A 22879-nucleotide genomic window follows, 5' to 3' on the forward strand; every position below is an offset into this window, starting at 1 on the left:
TGTACTTTAATTGTTTTAAAAGCTAAATTTAGAGTGATTTCTAATTGAGTAATACATTATGACACCAAATAAGGAGTTGAGAGGAGTAAGTATGATTCAGAAACATAAGCAGAGCCTAAATCAAACAAAACGGGACAAGGTAGATACTAAACTTTTGTTCGTTTTCACGTTGTCTATGTCTTTCATACGTAGTACATGACAATAACACTCTATCAAGTTTGAAGCAGTCTTTGATTCATTGTCATGGTTCGTGCCACGAAATTTCCTTTCCTCACAATTCCAATTACGCGTCTCTTATTTTATTTCTAAGTTTACTTCTATTCTTATTATTTTATATGTTCCAAAATTTTCAACCACCCGAATGTCCTTCATCAATCCACCTATCACATTCTAGTCAAAGCCATAGTTGCAAATTATCTCTTTCAACATCTACTTCATCTCCCTCTTCAAGTCTTCTACAAGAGTTTCCGTTTTGGAGTTCGATGCTCTCTGTAAATAGTCCTGAATATAGGTATGCTTATGTTATGCTCCCATTCAAACATGTCGTTGATTCTTATAATAAAACTATGCATGTCAACGTTATTGTCTTCATTGTAATAACCATGATCATTAGCCAAGAGAATGTTCTTTATTATATTTTACTTTTGGTCTTTTTTTCTGTGTTTTGTTTACCATGTTAAAGAAGTTAAAGTTGCAGGCTTTGAAATTTTGTTCTTTTCTTTCTGCTTAAGACAGTAATGGGGTCGGTTTGTTCAGCTGGTAAGGCTGAGAAAAACAAAAACAAAGAGGTTAGAGGGAAAGGCTTGGGAAACCTTAAGAAGTTAAAGAGTGTTGCAAAGGGGAAAGGAGATTGTTTTTCAAATTCAAAGATCAGTGATCGTGGTAGAAAGAAAAATGGAAGTGAATTCAGAATATCAAACCCTACTGGAAAAGAAAGGAAACAGGTACTTTTCTTTTACTGATTTTTGTTGTTTCTGAAGCTGGATTCATTTGGTTGAAGGTAACAAAATAGTGAAATGCATGTTAATCTCTCATTAAATGTAGAACAAACGTGATTTTTTTAAGGTCTTCGGGTATGAATAAAAGTCAACGAATTATTATACTTAGTAAACTGCTATGGAATGACTATGTAAACGACCTCTGCATTATTTATTTTTAAATTTGTGAAGGGTTTTCTTGTTCAAACATGATTATGGGTAACAAAAAACTGGTTGTTATTCATAAAGAATCAAAACTATGAATGAGTTGGAAGCTCGCAAAAATGAAGATCCATTACATTATTGTTTTTGAGTGAAGATATGCTGCCTAAAATATGAAACTGGTGAAGCTGTTTTGATCCTGCAGAGTGATCTTGAGGTTAAAGATCTTAACAAGAAGTGGTTCTGATTCTACTACATATTGAGTGTTTTTAACTGATGGAAAGCATTTTGGTGGAATAGTGTAACTCTGAAACAGTTCATGGATTTGTTGTATGATTCTTACTGCATTCAAACAGTTAACTGTTTGATTCCTTAGCTGTATTATCAACTATGAGCGGAATAAAATCAAACAATTGCTGCTTATGGAGACTTTGGATTGGAAATTTGATGTTTACACTGTGATCTATGGTGTCTCTCTTTTTTCACAGGGATCCCAGAGAGGTTCCATTTGGGGAAGAGCTGGTGAGAGGGCAGTGGAAGTTCTGGACACACTTGGAAGTAGTGTGCCAAAGTTAAGCAACAGTAATGGGTTTGGCACTGCAGTGGTTCCAAGAGGGAATAGAATATCTATATTGGCATTTGAAGTGGCTAACACAATAAATAAAGGAGCAATCTTGTTTCAATCACTGTCTGAAGAAAACATTCAGTTCCTTAAAAAAGAGATTTTGCAGTCAGAAGGGTTGCAACAGTTAGTTTCAACTGATACAAAGGAGTTAATAGGCCTAGTTGAAGCTGACAAAAGGTCTTTTTCTTGTTTAGAGCATGGTGTTTTCTGTTTCATCACATGTGCATGTATGTTTCTTTTTCTAATGTTCTTTATCTCTGATTTTTGGAATTTGTAGGGAAGAATTCAATGCGTTCTCCCGGGAAGTGGCTAGATTTGGAAATATGTGTAAGGATCCTCAGTGGCATAACCTAGAACGATATTTCTCAAGGTGAGTTTACTTGCTTTTAAAAAAGATTATGCAAACTCATTGTGTTGATTTCTCAAATAATCACAAACATTTCAGATTACATATGTACCTATTGGACAACATGCAGCCAAGGGTAGAGGCAGAAAACACAATGCAGGAGTTGACAACTCTATCTCACAGTACTGCTGTAAGCAAATCGTAATTTTCTCTGATGAATGACTGAAATGTTACATGTTTAATCCATGAATATGATTGCTGTTGTAGATATTGCAGTATTTCCTACTTCTGATGTGCTTAAACTTCAGTTCTATTCTTGAATTTTTTTTTATTCCTTCTTTAAATAACTCGATATTTTCTCTATGTAGGAATTATACCACGAGCTAACTTCGTTAGAACGTTTTGAACAAGATTATCAGAACAAGATTAAGGAAATGGAATCCTTAAATCTTCCTCTCAACGGTTAGAAGCTTCCCAATATACTTTTCCCTAATATGTCTGACTTTATTTTCGATTGATGATTTTAGTTTTGTTCATGTGCTAAGACAACAATCACTTTAATTTTTACTAAGAACATTCTTAATTGTTGGTCTTCTTGAGAGTTTTCATTTTAGATTATCAATATAACAAATGATCTGCAAATCAATCTTCTGCAGTATTTCTCTTATTTTTGACAGGTCGTTTTCTATATAATTGTAGGGGACAGTCTCACAGCTTTTCAGATTGAAATAAAGCATCAGAGAAAGTTTGTGAGGAGCTTGAAAAGGAAATCTCTTTGGTCCAGAAGATTGGAAGAGGTATACGAGATTGTGATTATTCTAACTATGAATAGTTAATTCCTCATTTGAAATTTACATAGTTGAATTCATTCATAATTTCCATTTTCCTGCATTCCTTCCATTCAATATAAAAGTTTTGTACATCTGCATTTACCTACTGCAGATTGTTGAAAAGCTTGTTGACATAGTTACCCATATGGATCAAGCAATTTTCGAGTTCCTTGGAAACCATGGTATGAGATATATCTAATAACAATTCAAAATCTTTCATCTGTGTAGTACTTGGATTTCTGGGGCAAACATATCATTAGTATTAGACTCCTAAAATGTCACGAAATCGTGAATTTGTCGCAGGTACAACTTCTGTAAACTCTTGTAAGGGTTCTGAAAGACTTGGTGAAGCTGGTCTCTCTCTGCACTATGCTAACATTATCAATCAGATAAACATGATTGTAAGTTTGTACCAAGCCAGTGTAACTTAGCAAGGTGTTGTAGACGTAATCTAAATAAAATGTCTGTTTCAAACTTATATCAGGCATCTCGTCCAACTGTTCTTCCTCCAAATATGAGAGACACATTGTATCATGGATTGCCTAATAATATTAAGAATGCACTTCCTTCTCGGCTGCAAAATGCTGATGCCATGAAACAGGTATGTGTAATCTGATTATTGCAGATCTGTTCTTGTTAGATTATGCTAAATGGGAATTTTCTTTAGCTCTCCATCACTGAGGTCAAAGCTGAAATGGACAAGACGCTGCAGTGGCTTACTCCATTTGCCACAAACACGACCAAGTAAGATAACACAGTTTCCTACTTTTATATTTGAAAACACCAGTTGTATGTTGGACTCGTTTTGTTCCTTTGAAACTCCAATTTGTAAAGTTCAGATCGAAAGTAATCCGAATCATGAATTTGTTGAGATATGTCATGCATTCAGACGTTTATGAACATTAGGAGTTTCACATTAAGTAAAGTTATTAATAGGTTATTGTGCTGGTTTGATTTGTTTTCTTGAACTTATATGCTAATATAACATGTTCATGGCAGTATAAAATCAAAACAGGATAGAAGACAAAATTAAAATTTGACTATGAAGAGAGAGTAAAATCATTTTACTCTTCAAAAGAAATTCAGCCAAATGTCATTGAAATTGCTGAAGTATGTTGTTTTTCTCTTTTTTAATCTTTGCTTTTGTGTATTTTGCAGGGTACATCAAGGTTTTGGATGGGTTGGTGAATGGGCAAATTCAAGGTTATCTTTTACTTTTAATTCAATGTTTTTGTGTAGAGAATGATTCATGGCATATACACTTGACGAAAATCAGGAAAAGGAATAGAAAATATGATGAGTGAACAAGAGGTAGGAAAATAAAATAAAAATTAGAAAACAGAAGTAGTGTATGAATATCATTATTGTATTTATTCATGATGATCAAAGTTAACACAATAATTTGTGGTAATTTTTTGTGATTTGCAGTACTGACTTTTGCGAAAACACATCCAAAGAAAATAAACTGATTCGGCTGCAGACACTCTACTATGCTGAGAAGCAAAAGATAGATTTTTACATAGTTGAATTGTTGACTAGACTTCACTACTTGGTTACCTTTGTAAGATACAGACATAGTAATCCCATGAGACCAATGTCCACGACAACTTCTCCGAAGCGACTAGAATTTCAAGCAAAGATGTTAGAGTTTATAACCTTAGACATTAGCAAGTCATTGGGAACTCAACTTTCCCAAGAGGACAAAAGATTGTTAGAGGAAGTAACTATGAGAAGAAGGAATCCAGGCGTTAGCAAAAGTGAAGATCTTGCATCGACCAAGAAAAGAAGAGCCAAAGTTTGTCATCATAGCAATAGTGTAGGGAGTTCACCTTTTACAACAAAAGCTTTGGAGAACCAAAAATCTAATCTTTTGGATATTATGGATGGGCTATAAGATGTTTTTCAATTTCTTTTGTTTTCTTGTGCAACATGGAAATGTTTATGAAAGATTATGGCAAAAACATATTTATGACATTTGTGTTCAATTTCTTGATACAAGCTTCATCCATATTTGTTCTTTCAAAAATATTAATATTCAAGAAAATTTCTTTAAAATAACAATAAAATTTCTTTAAAATAACCATATTTTCTTTGTTCTTATTTCATATATTTAGAGAGAAAAATATTGTACAACCCCATTTTACATTAATATAAGGCTTAAATTTTGTTCACTTACAAAACACCCACTGGTTGACTTCACTGGTTGAAGTCATCAAATTCATAATACACTAACACATGGTTGAATTAGGTGCGTATAAAAGTGTTAAATGGATTTGCTAATAACTTTCTAATACAATAAATCCCAAATTTATTGTAACATTGAAACTAAAGACTACACTTAATCCTGTAATCCTACTCTTCATTGTCAATCTTTTCTTATTAAGCTCAGGAAAGTATAAAGCATAGTCTCTCAGCAATCACTACATACACAATAAGACAATCAAACTGATAAAGAGGATGTTACTCGAGTCACCAGAACTCCTAAAACTATAACTTTTATAGAATGTAATATGGTTCTCTATTGCAAGATGATCCGGTGTGGGATTGCAACATAGATATGCAGACCACTCAGGTGACTTAACAGAAACTATTTACTTCATTCTACACATAGTAAAAACTGTTTTGGCTCAATTCATATGGTTCATTACCATATTGTAGCTCTATAAAATCTTATCATAGCAGTAGTTGAGCAACTAACACTCACTGATCTAGCTCTATCTATACCATCAACTCAAAACAGCACTCCAATGGAAACGTAATACCAAAAAACGATTAAAGAATTCAAAGGAAAAGTCTTTTACACTGATTAAATTCTGTTTTTCTTTGGTATTTGTCATTATAGTATACAGATAAGGTTGTAATAAGAGTCTATGTCTCAACACTAAACCAACATGCTCTCAACTAGGGAAACTTGCGTGCTTGAAAGGGTAACTTGAGAAAAGAAAAATAAACACCTAATCAAGTCTACTAGCTGGTGGGCTATAATAATGTAGATAATTACAATTCAAAAACCTCTTGTTTTCATAAATTAAATTGCTAATTAATGCTGCTATATCAGTCCCAGATATTTTTGGTGTGCCTTTTCTGACTTTTAGATATTTTAAGGGCGCCAGATACTTCAAATCCTTGTATGAGATACAAGATAATAGCATCGAAATATCTCATGACTAAATTCTTATCAGGGGAACACTTATAATTTCCATGAAAATTTGGTTAACTGCAGCAAAACTGAAGCTGTTCAACAATGTGAGGAATTTCTGGTATCAGAAATTGGGAAGTTGAAGCTAACTTGCACAAACAGATTCAGCAACTTGATCAACTAACTTTGTGATTTGGTGGAAGAGTAAAGTGGTGCACATAATAGTCAAAAAAGAGGTTAAGAATTTGTTATATAATAATTAACTAAGATATGTTCAGAATCGTGTCAAAATTGCAAAAGTTGCCAAACAAGACCTGCTTTTTTATCCATTTCATATCCCTCTCTGCAAAGGCTGCGCTAGCTGACAGTAACAACTAGGGTTGTAGAATGATGTGACACTTGAAAATAAATGTTTAAGAGTAGTTATTTCTGGCCAAAGAAATTATTAACACCTGATATATATTTAAATTAATAAAAGTAATAAATTTATAAATTATGTAATATGATAAAAAATAAATAAATAAGTGTCCGCGAATTATTTTTCAATTTTTAAAACCTTTTTTCTCATACATCTTCTGTGTGGGCTCCATGTTTTTGTCATGACACCTCAATAACGCCAAAGTTTGTATAAGTCAAATTGCTCGTCTTCATCTTAAAATGAAGAGGTTGAATTATATATAATTTATTTAACTTTTTAATTTATGTGATTCACCCTTTCATTATTTTAAAACTTAAACAAAATTTTATTTATTTATATATATATATATATATATATATATATATATATATATATATAAAAGTTTGTTTAAATTTAAAAAGTGATAAAAGAATAAATCATTTTTAAAAGTATAACTTATTTTATTATAATTAAAAACATCTTTGTCTCTATGTATTTCATAAACCATAACAATATGTTGTGGTAGAAATTAAAAGAAACAAAATAATACCTCGGTACTCTCATTTTTAAACGAATTAATTTTAAAATGTGTAAAAGTTTATTTAGTTTTGAATTTAGATTAGTTAAATTATAATGCATTACAATTATATTTCTTAAGCTCTTTTATTCACTCAATACTTGAATTTTCCAAGCTAATTCCATAATGTGTTTTTTTTAACATTTTTATTGGATTAATTTTGTTCCCTTTGCAGAATAGAAAAGATGCATAAATATGAATTTTATTTATTTATATAAAATATCTATTGCTTCAAGAAATTAATGAGTCTGGTTTTTTAAGTAAGATCTTAATTAATTAATGGCTAAACACTACTCTTACTTCAATGTTTAGATATCTGAAACTTTTAAAGTTTAATACGATATTTTTTGTTATTTTTAACTATAGTTGTAAATAGGCTAACCGAGGTTTGTTTAATATATTTGTTAACTTGTTTAATATATATTTTATTGGCTGAGTTTATTTTTAATTATCTATTAAGCTAACTTGTTTTTGAAATGTTTAAACCTTGACAAGTTTTTTAATCTTAACACGCTTTATTATTTTTTCTTTAAATACTCTTATTCCTTATTTATTCAATAAACAAAACAAAACCTCGACACGTTTTCAATGTGTTTTGAATATCCGTTTCGGGTTGGGATGTCAGCTATGATAAATATTTTCACATACATTTTTTTTTCAATTACTTGTAAAAGACTTCAATTTCAACTCGAGAATTGACGCGAAATAAATTACATAAACTTCATAAATATTTAAACTAAAATTTATTCAGTAAACTTAAAAACATTTATTTAAAATTATTTTGTCAAACAAAACAATATTCCGCCAAATACTTTTTAATTTGTAATAAATACGAATAATAAATGTAATCTTATTGTTGTATTGAAATTAAATATTATGCCACGTTTGTCATTTCTATATATATATATATATATATATATATATATATATATATATATATATATATATATATATATATATATATATATATATATATATATATATATATATATATATATATATATATATATACACACACACACGTACGTGTGTGAAGTTTCAAACAGAAAAGTAATACTATATATCTATATGGTATGAAGTAATCAAAATAATGGGTTATGAAACAAAATAAACCTCTTTAGTTAGTTCGAATAGGATTAGATTTAATTTAAAAAAAAAAAGATTTTTTCTATATAGGTTAATCATCTATCAAATAGCACGTTCATTAAAAATGTGGACATTTAATTAATACAATATCACTGACTACAATAGAATGTATTTAACTAAAATATCATTTTTCTTATTAATGAAGCTTTTATTCTTGAGTAAATCATTTACTTTTTAAAACGGTAAATCATTTCATTAGTATTTCGCTTGAACTAAAAAGTTAATCGATACTCAAAAAAGTAAAATTTAAGGACCATGATTCTCATCTATACCTAACAATAAGTGAGATGATAAGAAACTGATAAATGTGAAAATATTTATCATGTTACTACAAATAAAATAAAAGGAAGTCTTCTTAAATTAAAATAAAATTAATAAAATCAGAGAAAAACAGAAATATTAAATGATAAGTAGTGAAATTTTAAAAGTGGCTTCAAGAAAAAAAGAAAATATGTCTACCTAGAAATATGTTTTTAAAATTTCTCATTTCCTAGATCAACGTGTGACTTTTTGAAATTTTAGAGGTAGATGACGTTAATATTATATTTTTTAAACATATCTAAGTCTATATATTTTTTAAGCATATATAAGTCGATAAATAAATTGAAATATATTAATTTTTTATTAATATATAAAAACAAATATGTAATATAAAATCATCATGAGCAATAATTATTAAATAAAAGCGATAATTAATAAAATCAGAGAAAAACAGATTATAAATAGAAGCGAAAATATGTAGAGATCTTAGGCGTGTTTGTATTTGCTCCCATGATGATGTTCAGGTGAGGAAGTGATTACCAAATATGTATTCTTTTGGTTTCACTGAGAAATACCAATGAAAAAGTGAAAGAAAGAAACGCTTAACGTTACTTTGGTCACTGTACTGTCCCTACCACTGTAAAACCATGAGCCCCACATCAATTAAATTATTTTCCTTCCCACCATTCTTTCTATAAATACAGCCACCACCCTCCACAGCACTCCCAAACCAACAAAACTATTTCTTCACATTCCAAACATTCATCATGGAACGCATCATTTTGTCACTCTTCTCATTTTATCTATTGCTATCAAGTAATGTTGCCTATAACCATTTCATCAAATTTCTTATCTCACGCTTAAATAAATTATACTATAGTTTGCATTAATTTCTAACATTGTTATCATTACAGGGGTGACTTCAACAACATTCACTCTAGTTAACAAATGTGATCACACGGTGTGGCCGGGGATACTCTCAAACGCGGGTGTTCCACCTCTTTCAACCACCGGCTTTGTTCTACAAACAGGCGCGTCCTCCACAATCGCCGCACCCGCGTCTTGGGGAGGTCGTTTCTGGGGCCGAACCCTCTGCTCCGAAGACTCCACAGGCAAGTTCTCCTGCGTCACCGGCGACTGTGGCTCCGGCAAGCTCGAATGTGCCGGCAGTGGCGCCACTCCGCCGGCTACACTGGCGGAATTCACCCTCGACGGTGCCGGAGGCCTTGATTTCTTCGACGTAAGCCTTGTGGACGGCTACAACGTGCCGATGCTGGTCGTGCCGCAGGGAGGCTCCGGCGAGAAGTGCATCGCCACGGGGTGCGTAGGGGACCTCAACAGCGCGTGTCCGTCGGAGCTGAAGGTGATGAGCGCGGACGGAAAGGAGGGCGTTGCGTGCAAGAGCGCGTGCGAGGCCTTCAACTCGCCGCAGTATTGCTGCAGCGGTGCATACGGCACACCCGACACGTGCAAGCCTTCCTCTTACTCTGAGATATTCAAGAACGCGTGCCCACGTGCTTATAGCTACGCGTACGACGACAAAACCAGCACCTTCACTTGCGCCTCCGCCGATTACACCATCACCTTTTGCCCTTCCCCTACCACCAGGTTTGTCTCTTCTCCACTTCAAAAGTTAAAACATAAAAATATTTAATATTAATCATTTTTTTTATTTTGTGAAAATACTATTATCAAAAGAAATCATGTGTCAACTAACACCTAACTTTGTATAAATGACAGTGAGCATAGTCAACATTTTATACCAACAATAACTGTATGCCAAAGAATGTGATTTTTGGGTAGGACTGAGTTGACAGTTTCACCTTGTTCTATTCCAAAAAAATTATCTTATTTGATGAAAGTAATAAAATAAGAATGAAATCAAATCATATCAATGGAATAATATATATAGTAATGAGTATCCCATAAGGGTTGTGTGAATACATCCGTCCAATTTTGACAATAGTGTCAATTTATTTATTTACTAATGAAAATTATTATTTTAATGTGTATTTTATTATATAAGTAATTAGAATACATGAAGAAGAAATAAATTCTGTAAATTTTTTCCAACCAAAGCTCAATAGCAATTGAATTTGATTGCATGGTGAAACTACTATCAAATAGTTAGTATACAGTTTCCATAGAAGAAAGAAAGATTGACATATCGACTTTGAATATTGGGCATTAATAACATTCAAAAAGTATGGGAATTGGGTGTGTAGTCATAGTTGTATTTAGGTAGCGTAGCCATGTCAAAGCTCAACCATTTTCTGCATCTACAAGCAATGTGGCTAGAAAAAGAGATGAATCAAATAGTTTGTCCCCACTCTACAATTCCTAACGTGATTGGTCTCCTTAGACAGAGACCAGGGACCATATCTTCAACCAAACACCCACAAAAAAGAATTGCCTACATAATTCGAGAACTGATTTGGTATTTTTAATTGTGCACATGGGAAGTAGCGGCTGGCACACATGCCAGTGGTTATCGTTACACTCAATTATTACTGAGTTAGCATTATTAAAGTAACTGGTTCTGTGCAATTCATGACCGTTGCACAAATCTCATAATGACACGTTTCAGAGTTTCTAGTTTTGCACATCCGTTTGTTGTTTTGTCATAATGATAATTATTGTCGTTTCTATTTTTCAGCCAAAAAGCATCCCAAGAACAAGGTGGTTCATCCACCACGCCACTGCTTAACAACGGCACAATGGTGTACGTCGGTGCTTTCGATCAGAGTGAAATCTCGTGGGCCACGCGCAGCCACGTGTTTCAATCGCGAGCCGTTGCCGGCATCGTCGGTGTCACGATGGCTATGTGGCGGTTCAGCCAGCTCTTCTAACTACTAATAGTTCTTCAGCATTATTTTTCACACGGTTGGGCCCATGGGCTCGCACAAGTCCGCGTTCATTGCCCCCAAAGGAGTGGGCCCAAGCTTGACTTATAGTTATTATCTGGCACACCAAGAACGAGAACCATGTGACCTGTACACGACGGAGCTGACGGGGATGTGAGTCATTACAGGCAGAAAGATCATACGAATCTTGTCCACCATAGTTTTGTGTGCCAGAGTGCATACTATTACTCTACTATATATATACATGTAGCAAAATAGGCAACACCGTAGTATTAAGGGAATTTTCCATTATTAATTTATTTTTGTAGTTTAGATTATCATTAGGAATACTATTATTGAATTCTTTATTGGTTGGGGTGTAATATTTAATTACAATAAAGAAATGGATTAGTGTATTTTCTAATTGCAATATTGTGAATTAAAAAGGACAAAATGGAGTGTTTTTAATTTGTAGTAATGTAAAAAGAAGACTAATGAATTTTGTACGTATAGTTGTAAATAATTTATGAGCCGTAGCAATGGTATATTTTACAGTAACATGCTACTTTTTTTATAGCCCACACATAAAACGAATGTCACTTTTCTTATGGTTTATAGATCTTTACTATTGGAATCTACCTCCATAGCATCTCCTCGCCCCATTATTAGGCAGCACCTCTTTCTTTTCTTTGATAGCTTTTTAGTCAGAAAAAAATATTTCAAATTTTACATTTGATCTCTAAGAATATTTCTTTTACCATTATAATTAATTACATGATTTATGTTCACACAGCGTATTATATTATATTGTCTTGTATTTATACAATATAAAGAATAATATTAAGTGAATTAATTGCATTTATAGTTCCTGAAGTTTGATACTGATATGATTTTGTTCTTCCAAAAATTTGAAAAATATTTCAGATGTTTAAACTAAAAAAAAAAACATTTTTACTTCTTAAAAATTAAATTTCAGGTATTAAAATAATTGTTTTACTCTTGAAACATTAAATTTGGGATACTGAAACGATATTTCTTAATCTTGAAAATGTTAAATTGTCTTTTTAAAATTATAGGAACCAAACCCAAATTTATTCCAAATTTCTGAAATTAAAAATATAATTAAGTGTTTATTTTTTTAATTTTATAAACATTTACCTATAATTATGTTTAATTTTTCTTCATTACTGCCAGTGTTTTTACCGTTGACAGTAAAATCACTACTATAACCGTGCGAACTAGTTATAAAGTACGTTTATTTCATTCTAACACTATCACTACGTACTTTTACATAGAAACTTTAGACAAATTTGTTTGCCCTTTTTTCCTAGAGTATCTTTGAATTAATTACTGTGTTACTAAAATAACTTTTAATCACTTCGCATATTAATTAATTAGGCAAAAAATATTTAAGAGAAAATGAGTTTGAGTAATTTCAAAGGCAATTTCAAAGGGAAAAATGTTAAGAATGAGATGTAAAAAGAGTTTTATATATAAGAGCGACGGAAATAAATATTCATACAAGTATGTTATTGATAATTTTTTTTATAAATAATATCATTATTTAAAAATAAATAAACAACAACTTAAATACTTATTAATTAAACTACAAAAAACCACTCAACTTAAAATTTATAATTACATGTATCACTATCCAAACACAACCCTGAAATAAACTGGTACAACAAACACCACTTGAAATGAAGGCATTATCATAGATTTTTCAACACTAAGCGTTTTTTAATTCATTAGATAATATAATCTCTTTGTTGACTCACCAATCACATGCCTTGATGTTTCATGTTAGTAAAACGTATACGTTCAAACTCACTTTTTATCATACGATTCAATATTCAACTATAAAGCAAGGAATACAAAAATAATTTATGTATTTAGGGTTGAATATTTACGAATAAAAATAAATATTTTTGGAATTGGATTCGCGATAAGGACATATAGCAGGCTTTATAGTAGCAGTGAAAAATACCAAAACCCGTATATATTCATATCCATGCATGCATGGTGTTTGAATTCAAATCAATGAAACACGATTTTTTCATTTTCAGCCGCCACCGGAAAATGTAAACATGTTACAACAAAGTCAAACACCGGTTAACATTTGATTAGTCAAATGTAATGAGAAATATATACATATTAGGAATAATTTGACTCGTCTTATTACCTAAGTTCTGTTACAAAAAGAGGAACTGTGAAAGTTCTACGTCTACCTTCTGTGAGTGTTTTTGTACTGGTCTTGTGTTGTTGGTTTTTTTTAAATCAACCTAACAATAAATTAATTTGTTTGCATACCACTTTTAGCTTAAATTCTTAAAACCTACATTTTTAAATTTGACTACTTATGTATTATTCATCTTATTCCTTTTTATTTAATGTGAAATTTTTAATTCACCTTGAATTTTTAACCATTACAATACTTTTTATTTGTGTAGACATAGATTTTCATTTTGAGACAATCTTCCTTAATTTGTGTCTTGAAGTCGTATAATGGGAAGCAAATATGTAAATAAAATTGGTGGTGTGTGGCTTGTATGGATAAGATGATCCCTTGACTTTTGACATGCTCAATTATGAAGAGTAGTTGAAATTTAGATATCACTGCTTGTCTAACCTTAGCCTTTTTCTTTTTATATTTATATTATAAAGGGTTCGAATATTAATTGAATTGTTGCTTCTCTCCATCAATGAAAACAATGTATATATGAGGGATTTTTGGAAGTGCATAGCATCAAGGTAGACATGTTTGTTCCTCTATAATAGTCAAATATGAGAGACTGAAAATATTCATTTTGTACTCGTAAATTTAAACATAGGTTTTCAAATAAACTTTGATTACGTATTTCCAAATTATTCAAATATATTATGAAGTAGTAGAAATTAAATAGGTTAAATATTAATTAAATGACATAAATTAAAATTAGTGGAAAGATAAAATTTGAGTGGTGATGAAATGTTATTTGGATAATGCATTTCTAAGAAATGTAGACCACTTGTTCGAAAATAATTAAAAGTTTTAGGTGTGATTGAGATCATTCGTGACGCCACTTCAATGTGTGCACGCTTCAGAATAAGACTAAATTTCAATTTTTTTAATAACAAAGTTGGGGCGGTCCCACTGGTTCTTCTCAATTGCACAATTGGGCTGGGCCCATTCCGGTCCCTTTCCCCTTTTTCATCATGGGCCTAGGTAGTGGGGGAAGGATGATCTGTATAGAACTACTATTATTTATGTTGAGTGAGACACCGGTGTTTCAATACAAAAAGATATGTTTTTTTATTTCAATTTTTTAAATTCTAATATTTTTTTTACATAATAATAAAAATTATAATATACCGCTTAATCAAAATCAATCAGAAATTAAATATTAAATTAATAATAATTGAAATTTAACATAAATATTCATCTTTTAAACTTTTATATATATATTAGATAGTGATAAAAAAAATCGTAATAATTACATTAAATTATTATGTTATAATAAATACAATTTATTTATATTAGTGATAAAATAAAAATTAAAAATAATTATATAAAAAAATATCAAAACATGATTTTATATGATAAAAATAAATCATAAATAAAAACTCGTTCAGACAATATTTATATAAAGGAGTTTATTTCCCATCCTACTCTTCAAACAATTATAAATCATAGCATATGATTGTTAGTTAATTTTTTTATAATAATTATGTATTAAAAGTCATACTAACAATTATTTTGGATTGGATAAGAATATAAAATCGTTTTCTACCATTAGTACATGAATAACAGTCTCTTTTCAACGTTGATTTCTAAAGACATAAATTATTTTAATGAATTTTGGAATCACCATGGAGGCCAAGAGTTCTTTCAAATTACTTCATAGGATTCAAATCAAACAGCCACCTTTAAGTTTTAACAGTGTGAAATATAAACACTTAAAAAAAATCAATTTAATAAATATAACACTTGAAATAATAAAAAATTGTATGGGTTTGTATGTGATGATTTAAATAGGAAAAAGCTTTGACACGTCTTGCGTGAACTTTTGGTTAATTGCGTTATTCTTATTCTTTAAGACACATCAATTTGTAAGGCTTTTTACAATTTTCAAACTTGTCAACCTAACTCTTGTGTGCACACTTATAGGGCTAATCACATTCATAATAGTTAGATTAGAAATGTCTAACTAATTATATTGCATGTTACATAATAGACAGGTTTTGTTTTTAATGAAGAAATAGGGAAGATTCGTGTTCAAAATGTTTTCTTGGAGAATGTTGTTCTGTCTCTATCTAGAATTTCTTTATCATGTTCAAATTGTTAAATTTTGACCCTTATAGCTATGGGTTATTGCTTACTGCACTCGTACAATTACTAACTATACTCCAACAATACTGGAAAAAGACTTAAATATTCTTTATCATTGTCTTTTTGCAGAGGAAGAAGAAGAGAGAATGCTGAGAAAAAATAGAGAATGCTGAGAAAATACAGTAAAGAAAAACTTCTTTCGAAAGGTTTTATTTGGAATATATTTCATGTATTTTGAAAAGGTTTTTTTATAACATATTCCATTTATAATATTTTGTTCTATTTCAGAAATTATGTTTTGGAAATTTTGTTCATAAATTTTTGTTTTGAAATTTTAATTGCGAAAATGTTTTTAAAAAAATTATGGAAAGTTTGTTCCAGAGAATTTTCAGATATGTAATTTGGGAATCACTTTTCCAGATGATAAACTGATCATTTCAATGTGCAAAGAAATTGTGGAGGTACAGGAAGTAAATATCCCAGCTTTGAAGTTACAATCTGAAAAACCCATTACCCATTTGTCATGACCCATTCATTCCAAAGCCCAAAGAACATCCAAACTGAAATTCATCCCATGGTTTTCTTTAAACACTTTCAACTTTTTGTTCTAGTTTCATTTTACCACTACAAAATATATACTAAAAAAAAATAATTATTATATGTCTTATAAGAGGTGTATGAAATCTGGAACACACGATTCTAAAATCCGATTAGTATTTCATCGAATCATGAAATCCGATTAATAAATACGAAAATAAACATTAATATTAGGTTCTTCGGATTTGTAAAAGCAATACTAATTTATATTAGTGTGTGTATAATGAGACAGACGTTGTACATAATTTTAAATATATGTATTCAGAACAAAATTTTTGATAAATTATGATAAAGTTCTGATTTTACTGCTTAATTTTTGCTATTATTCAATCGTTAATTAAATATCTCATTTATATAAGTTTTTTTTTATCCCCCGCATTTGCTAAAAAGTTCAGACAAAAAATTTGAAGTACTGTAAAGATTAATCTCATTATTATAGTAACGTATTTCTGAATATTATGGACATGTTTTTTTTTTTACGTAGGCGTAATTCATTACAAAAAATATTCTTTAATTTTAAGAAGTATTTTTAGTATGTATGCATACAAATAAAAATATATATTTAAGAAAAATGTATGTATACAAATAAAAAAAATGTCAGAAGTGGGATTTGAACCCACGCCCTCGAATGAGGACCAGAACTTGAGTCTGGCGCCTTAGACCACTCGGCCATCCTGACTTTGATATGACTTTTGATTAAGCATAAGTAATTTGTATATTACGTTTTTATATATTGCTAGACAAATATCTTATTTTATCACTTCTTGATTATTTTATCCAATATCTTAAAACTTTCAAGACACAATTTAAAATACTAGAAGTAGATTATAGTCATCATATTAATTAAAATATACTTTTTGTGTTCTAATTTATAGCGTAAGTATATGAAACAAATCTTATCAATGTTACAATAGTAACATTATTAACACTATACACTTAATTATCAAGTATATACTTTGATAATATTTTTGTGGAAAGTTGGTACATTAATGATAAATGTTAAATTTTTTAAACTATTTTTTATTCTTGTGTGTGTGTGTATATATATATAAGAAAGTGAACAATGATTTTTTTTTCGTGAGATTTTCTCTTTTATTTTTTAGAGTGAATAATAATATATTATAAGTTTTATACTGTAAAATATTTGATGTTCAAATGATAAAATTGCATATATGAATTATTATAAAATTTCACGTTAAAAAACCATCAATACATTTTTTTTTTAAAAAAGTCTTATTTTTATTTTCTAACGAATGAATGTTAACAAGTCATAATTAGAAAATTAAATATATATATTTTTAGTTATTAAAAACGTTTATTTTTTAAATTTAATTTCTTTAAGTTTTCTCCAACATTCTGAGAAAACTACTCATCATTTTCTAACATTTACTAAAAATCAAATAAATAATCATCTATCCCTGATTTAATTTAGACGAAGTACGGTGATAGTAAGTTATTGAAATTTTAAGGAAATATTATTTAATTTCACATTGGTGCATTAACTTTTGTTAAAAGAAACATTCATATTCATTTTATAACTAAATTTAATAAATTATCATAGTTTGAGCTGTTACATAGCACGCATCAATCTATAAAGGGCAGCAGAGAAAAAGAAAAAAAAGAAAAAAAAAGAAAGAAAAAAGAATGCAGAAATATACGGTTCTTAAGCCTTGTTTTAGTAAAGTGCTTTGCGTGTTCTATATTTTATTCAGAAAATCTCAATTTAATGTATTCAATAATGTTAGTCCATAATTAAAAGTATTACTTATTATCAACACTAACAATACTGAATAATGGGTTAATATAACATTTATTAATAGAAAAATAGTTAATGTAAACCCAACTAAATACAATAGCTATCAATTTATGGGATAATTGAGAATCCAATTCTCCAAGTTAGAAAGTCAGAGATTATTTTAAGAAAAAAAAAACATGGGGAAAAATGCAGAAGCATCATGTTAAAAAAAATATTATATTCTTGGTCTTCCAAGGATGTTAGGTAAACTTGTCACCAAACAAAACATTATAAGATGCTTTCAGAGTAACTAAACTGAAAGTTAGTAAAGAAAATAGTTTATATACAATACAATACAAAGAAATTTGAAGCTATTATTTAAATATAAATTATTATTCTAAATTCGTCTTAAATCAATTATCATTTATGTGTTTAAAAATTTTATTTATTAATATTTTATCTTTAAAATAGAAACAAAAAGAATATTTAAATTTCTTTAAACTTTAACTCTTAATTTACGTAAGATTATTAAATACGGTATAAACATTATATATAATAAAATTATTGATTTTAATAATAATAATAATAACATGTTTCTTTGTTCATATTGAGGGCAAATTTTCATATTACAATTTCTTGAATAAAGCATATCATTAATCCGAAATTTAGGAACTGAGAAAAGCGTGGCGTGCAATGCAATGAAATCGCAGCAAATGAACACAAAAGTCATCACTTCACACACAATTGGAAAAATATCTGATCTCAGTTCCTTGCTGCAGAGAAAAATGAAAGACTGAAGAAAGAAAGAAGATAGAAGAAGAATCGATTCCCTTAGCCACTATCAAAAGTGAGAGTTACCTTAATTAATTACATCATCATCATCGTCATAATCATAATCATAATCATAATAATAATAATAATAATAATAATAATAATAATAATAATAATAATATACTTTGCCCCTTATATTATATCGTGGGTTCATTAAATCCATCTGATAAAAATCATTGCAACATAAATTATCCCAAAAATTGAGCAGTGAAAAACCAGATAAATACAAATATTTTGCGACAACCTTTGGCTTAACCTTTTACGTATGACTGAACAACTTATAGTGGGTTTTACTCAACCTAATATTCTTTATAGTATCGTTATAATCCATCTTCCACATCTCTTATATCTTATTCATAGGAAAAACTAGCACTTATATTATCATATCCATTTCTTTCATTTCATACATGGCGTCTCTTCTCCTCTACCATTTCCATTAATCAATCACATTGCAAATGGAATATTGTTTCTCCTTACACATTGCTCTCATTTGGGTATTTCTTTTCAAAGGTAATTAATTATATACTTCATTCATTCATTAATTAATTCTCCATTCATTAAATTTTCTACCTAAAGTAGTTATAATTTCTATCATAATAGGTGCTTCGTGTGCCACATTTACTCTAATCAACAAATGTGACTACACGGTTTGGCCTGGGATTTTAGCCAACGCAGGGAGCTCCGGATTGGACTCAACTGGGTTTGAACTCAAACCGGGTGGGTCACGGATCTTCCAAGCACCGCCCAATTGGTCCGGAAGATTCTGGGGCAGAACCGGCTGCAATTTCGACCCGAACACCCAACAGGGTAGTTGCACCACAGGAGACTGTGGCTCCAATCAGGTCCAATGCAACGGGGGAGGGGCAAGTCCACCGGCCACATTGGCGGAGTTCACAATCGGGTCGGGTTCTGGCACACAGGACTTTTACGACGTGAGTCTCGTTGACGGTTACAACTTGCCGTTAATTGTAGACCCCAGTGGCGGGTCGGGTACGTGCGGGTCCACCGGGTGCGTTGCGGACCTGAACCAACGGTGCCCCAACGAGTTACGCGTGGCGGATCGCGCCGCGTGTAGGAGTGCCTGTGAGGCGTTTCAGAGCCCAGAGTATTGCTGCAGCGGCGCGTACGCTTCACCCGCGACATGCAAGCCTTCGATATATTCGCAGGTATTCAAATCCGCGTGTCCGAAATCGTATAGCTACGCGTACGACGACGCTACGAGTACGTTTACGTGTACCGGAGCCGATTACGCCATCACATTCTGCCCTTCAACCACAAGGTAAGGAGATTCTGCATCTAACTATTATTTTAATCACTAATTTATTCTGAGTTTACGATTTCAATCTTTTCGGTTGTTCATCTTACAATAACAATAGTAACTATTATTATAATAATATGCAACTTTTAAAAAAAAAAAAATTGAGTGATACGGTGGTTGGTTACTAACTTTTTAGTTTTCTAGTTATGGTGCCCTTTTAGTGTGGCTCAAGTTAAAGTACAAACTATATTTGCTTGAACAACACAAAAAGAACTAAGCAACAAGAATACCTCACTCACGATTGGAATCTATTACAGAATATTTTCGTTGGATTGTTTCATTATTCAAAAACATATCACAAGAAATAATATACCATTTTCAAAATAAAAAAAAAAATTCGTTTGTGGAGAATCTAAACGTGAATCCGATAGAAATAAGAAAAGTAAAGTACTGAAGGTGAAAGATTGTTAACTCATTGTCTTAGGTTTTTTTGATACATAGTGATGTTAATTTCTTATATAATTAGATTCAAATTTGATTGGTGTTGTATCTCTTTACGTACAAAAGTGTTTTTGTGTTTAATTGCAGCCAAAAATCTGCAAGAGATGCAGCAGCTCCTCCTTCTGGATTTGGATCAGAAACAGGGACAGGGGAGATGCCGTTGATAGTTGACAGTCCATGGTTTTCCAACTTTTTCACTGGAATCTCATCCAACTCTCATTCATGTCCCTTCCCATTCATTCTTACACTCACTCTGCTAATCTTCTTCTCTTTGCAATACTCATAATAGTGCAAAAAAGTGGTAGGTGACATCGATAACTAAATCTCACGATGAGTTCTCTTTCGTAATCATTTGAACTCGAAAGCAATTGCAATGAGAATCATGTGCACCCCACCAGCTAAAAAGGGAGTTTTTCATAGGTGGATTGACATTATTGAATTAGAAAGCGATGTAGCAGAGTATGAAAAGCAGTGTTTTCTATGCTTTGCTTGACTTAGAATTTGAGTAACATGGTTGGTACTCTAAATAAGCAGTTAAAGGGAACTTTGAGGGTATTTTAAGGTTGGCACCATGTCATTTGGGTTGGCAAAGAGACATAGCCACTTGTTCAAGTGTTAGTTAGACATTTGGAGTTTTAGTCCCATTCACGTTTACTTTTTGTGCTCTCTTTTCTAAGGTTTCGTGATCGGATCAATCGTTCATTTTGTAATTTGAAAAAGAGAAATATTATGATGTCCAAGTCAGTGTAATTTTAAAATAATTATGCACAAAATATCACCCCTAACTATGAATATTTGTGTTTATCAAACAAAAGAAACATTAGCTACATTCCCAACTCTTCTAGTAAAGAATCATGGACACCTGTTCATTTGTTCTTCCTTTTTCTTCTTTTTGCCACCCTTATTTAAGACATTATTTTGAATATTTTCTCTTTATTATCTATATTCATTGTATTTTTTCAGTAGAGATAATACTTTAAATCATTAAAAGTAATATAAACCTCTTAATGTCAATAACATAATTTGTTCGTTAAATGGATATTAATGCCATATGAATCGAGAATTGAAGAGTGAAGACCAATGAAATAATACAGTTAGACTTGAGTCATGACACACTCTACCTATCTCACAATAAAATATTATAATCAAGAAAACAAAATGTTCTAACCAATAAGTATAAAGATCCTTAAGTCAGAAAATTCAATGTCTTCTTTCTTTTTCTTCTTTTTATCACTCTTATTTAAGATATTATTTTAATGTGAATATTTCTTCTTTATTATTTATATTGAATTTATTACCGGTGAAAGTACTCTAATATTGTTAAAAGCAAATTTAAACTTTTAATGTGAATAATATAATTATTAAATTTCCATGTGAATAAAGTATTGATCAAACCTGACAAAATCAAGATTTGAGCAATAACATTACACTAACATTTTAGAAAGTTACAACGTGATTAGTTTACGCTAGTCCCCATCATACTACAAATGTTGCAGTTACTCGTTATACGTTTTTTTACGAAAAGCAATATGGAATAGTCTAGGTTAGTGCTTATTTAGTTGATGTAGCTACTTCGGTAAATTTTTTATGTACAAGTGTACATTATTTAAGAAGTCATTTTAAGTTTTGAGACTTATACAATATTAAATGATAATGCCTTAATATAGTGGATCTTTTTTCCATTTATTAGTTAGTGCACAATTTTACTTTAAATATTTGTTGAAGAGAGTGAATAGAAAAGTGGACTTTTATTTAAATATTTGTAACTATTAGAATATACAAGGAAAGACTTACCCCCAATTTATTTGGTGACATTTAGGAGTTATGGAAGGTGGGAGAAGAAATTTGTAGAGTATTGGAAGCAGTACCTAATTGTTAGGCTCAATTTCTTTTGCTAATTATTTTTTAAACAGTAGTTCAATGTATCGAAACATTTTGCAATTAGAGATTTATTACAGTAACAACATTTAATTTTTTTGGGTAAATTGGGTAAAGCTTTTATGAAGTCAGAAATAAATATTGTGAGTTGTAACATTATACACATATGTCAAGATGGCCGAGTTGGTCTAAGGCGCCAGTTTCAGGTACTGGTCCGAAAGGGCATGGGTTCGAATCCCATTCTTGACAAATTATGCTTTTTCTTTTTAAAAAAAATTGAACAGTTAGGTCACATTTTGTCATTAAACTAATTTTAAGCAATTAAACTGTTTTTGTGTAGAATATGAAAAAATAAATCTAAATTATACATGATTGTAGTTAGAATTAAATCAATGAGTGAAAATAATATTTTTAAGATTGACTTAATTTCACTTTTGTTCTTTTATCTTGTTTGGAAAATTCAATTT

General features: G+C 30.6%; 3 protein-coding genes and 2 non-coding genes across 5 annotated transcripts; 4 read left to right on the forward strand and 1 right to left on the reverse strand.

The window, feature by feature from the left end:
* The first annotated feature begins 352 nt into the window (after positions 1-352).
* On the forward strand, positions 353-4912 carry LOC124836933 (protein PSK SIMULATOR 2-like). The gene is made up of 13 exons (XM_047312185.2): positions 353-511; positions 732-944; positions 1628-1941; positions 2042-2134; positions 2210-2300; positions 2479-2572; positions 2810-2907; positions 3053-3122; positions 3244-3341; positions 3425-3541; positions 3608-3684; positions 4099-4143; positions 4369-4912. Exons 2-13 carry the CDS (start codon positions 738-740, stop codon positions 4832-4834), a joined length of 1770 nt encoding a protein of 589 aa, XP_047168141.2. The 5' UTR covers positions 353-511; positions 732-737; the 3' UTR covers positions 4835-4912.
* A 4206-nt stretch (positions 4913-9118) lies between these two features.
* Positions 9119-11727, forward strand: LOC124836935 (thaumatin-like protein 1b). Its single transcript, XM_047312187.2, has 3 exons — positions 9119-9276; positions 9375-10068; positions 11117-11727. Exons 1-3 carry the CDS (start codon positions 9228-9230, stop codon positions 11307-11309), a joined length of 936 nt encoding a protein of 311 aa, XP_047168143.1. The 5' UTR covers positions 9119-9227; the 3' UTR covers positions 11310-11727.
* A 5077-nt stretch (positions 11728-16804) lies between these two features.
* On the reverse strand, positions 16805-16888 carry TRNAL-CAA (transfer RNA leucine (anticodon CAA)). Its single transcript has one exon. It is a non-coding gene; the product is annotated as a tRNA-Leu (tRNA).
* A 2253-nt stretch (positions 16889-19141) lies between these two features.
* On the forward strand, positions 19142-21357 carry LOC124836950 (thaumatin-like protein 1). The gene is made up of 3 exons (XM_047312210.2): positions 19142-19285; positions 19376-20054; positions 20622-21357. Exons 1-3 carry the CDS (start codon positions 19231-19233, stop codon positions 20818-20820), a joined length of 933 nt encoding a protein of 310 aa, XP_047168166.1. The 5' UTR covers positions 19142-19230; the 3' UTR covers positions 20821-21357.
* A 1223-nt stretch (positions 21358-22580) lies between these two features.
* Positions 22581-22661, forward strand: TRNAL-CAG (transfer RNA leucine (anticodon CAG)). Its single transcript has one exon. It is a non-coding gene; the product is annotated as a tRNA-Leu (tRNA).
* The last annotated feature ends 218 nt before the right edge of the window (positions 22662-22879 follow it).

This window comes from Vigna umbellata, chromosome 1 (genome assembly GCF_029865625.1).
Source record: "Vigna umbellata cultivar VRB3 chromosome 1, Vumbellata_1.0, whole genome shotgun sequence".
Lineage (NCBI taxonomy): Eukaryota > Viridiplantae > Streptophyta > Magnoliopsida > Fabales > Fabaceae > Vigna > Vigna umbellata.

Coding starts and splice junctions, on each gene's coding strand:
- LOC124836935 (XM_047312187.2), top strand. CDS start 9,228: ATGGAACGCATCATTTTGTCACTCTTCTCATTTTATCTATTGCTATCA. Junction 9,277..9,374: donor ATTTTATCTATTGCTATCAA/GTAATGTTGCCT, acceptor TTATCATTACAG/GGGTGACTTCAACAACATTC. Junction 10,069..11,116: donor TGCCCTTCCCCTACCACCAG/GTTTGTCTCTTC, acceptor TCTATTTTTCAG/CCAAAAAGCATCCCAAGAAC.
- LOC124836950 (XM_047312210.2), top strand. CDS start 19,231: ATGGAATATTGTTTCTCCTTACACATTGCTCTCATTTGGGTATTTCTT. Junction 19,286..19,375: donor TTGGGTATTTCTTTTCAAAG/GTAATTAATTAT, acceptor CTATCATAATAG/GTGCTTCGTGTGCCACATTT. Junction 20,055..20,621: donor TTCTGCCCTTCAACCACAAG/GTAAGGAGATTC, acceptor GTTTAATTGCAG/CCAAAAATCTGCAAGAGATG.
- LOC124836933 (XM_047312185.2), top strand. CDS start 738: ATGGGGTCGGTTTGTTCAGCTGGTAAGGCTGAGAAAAACAAAAACAAA. Junction 2,908..3,052: donor GGTCCAGAAGATTGGAAGAG/GTATACGAGATT, acceptor TACCTACTGCAG/ATTGTTGAAAAGCTTGTTGA. Junction 4,144..4,368: donor GGTGAATGGGCAAATTCAAG/GTTATCTTTTAC, acceptor TGTGATTTGCAG/TACTGACTTTTGCGAAAACA.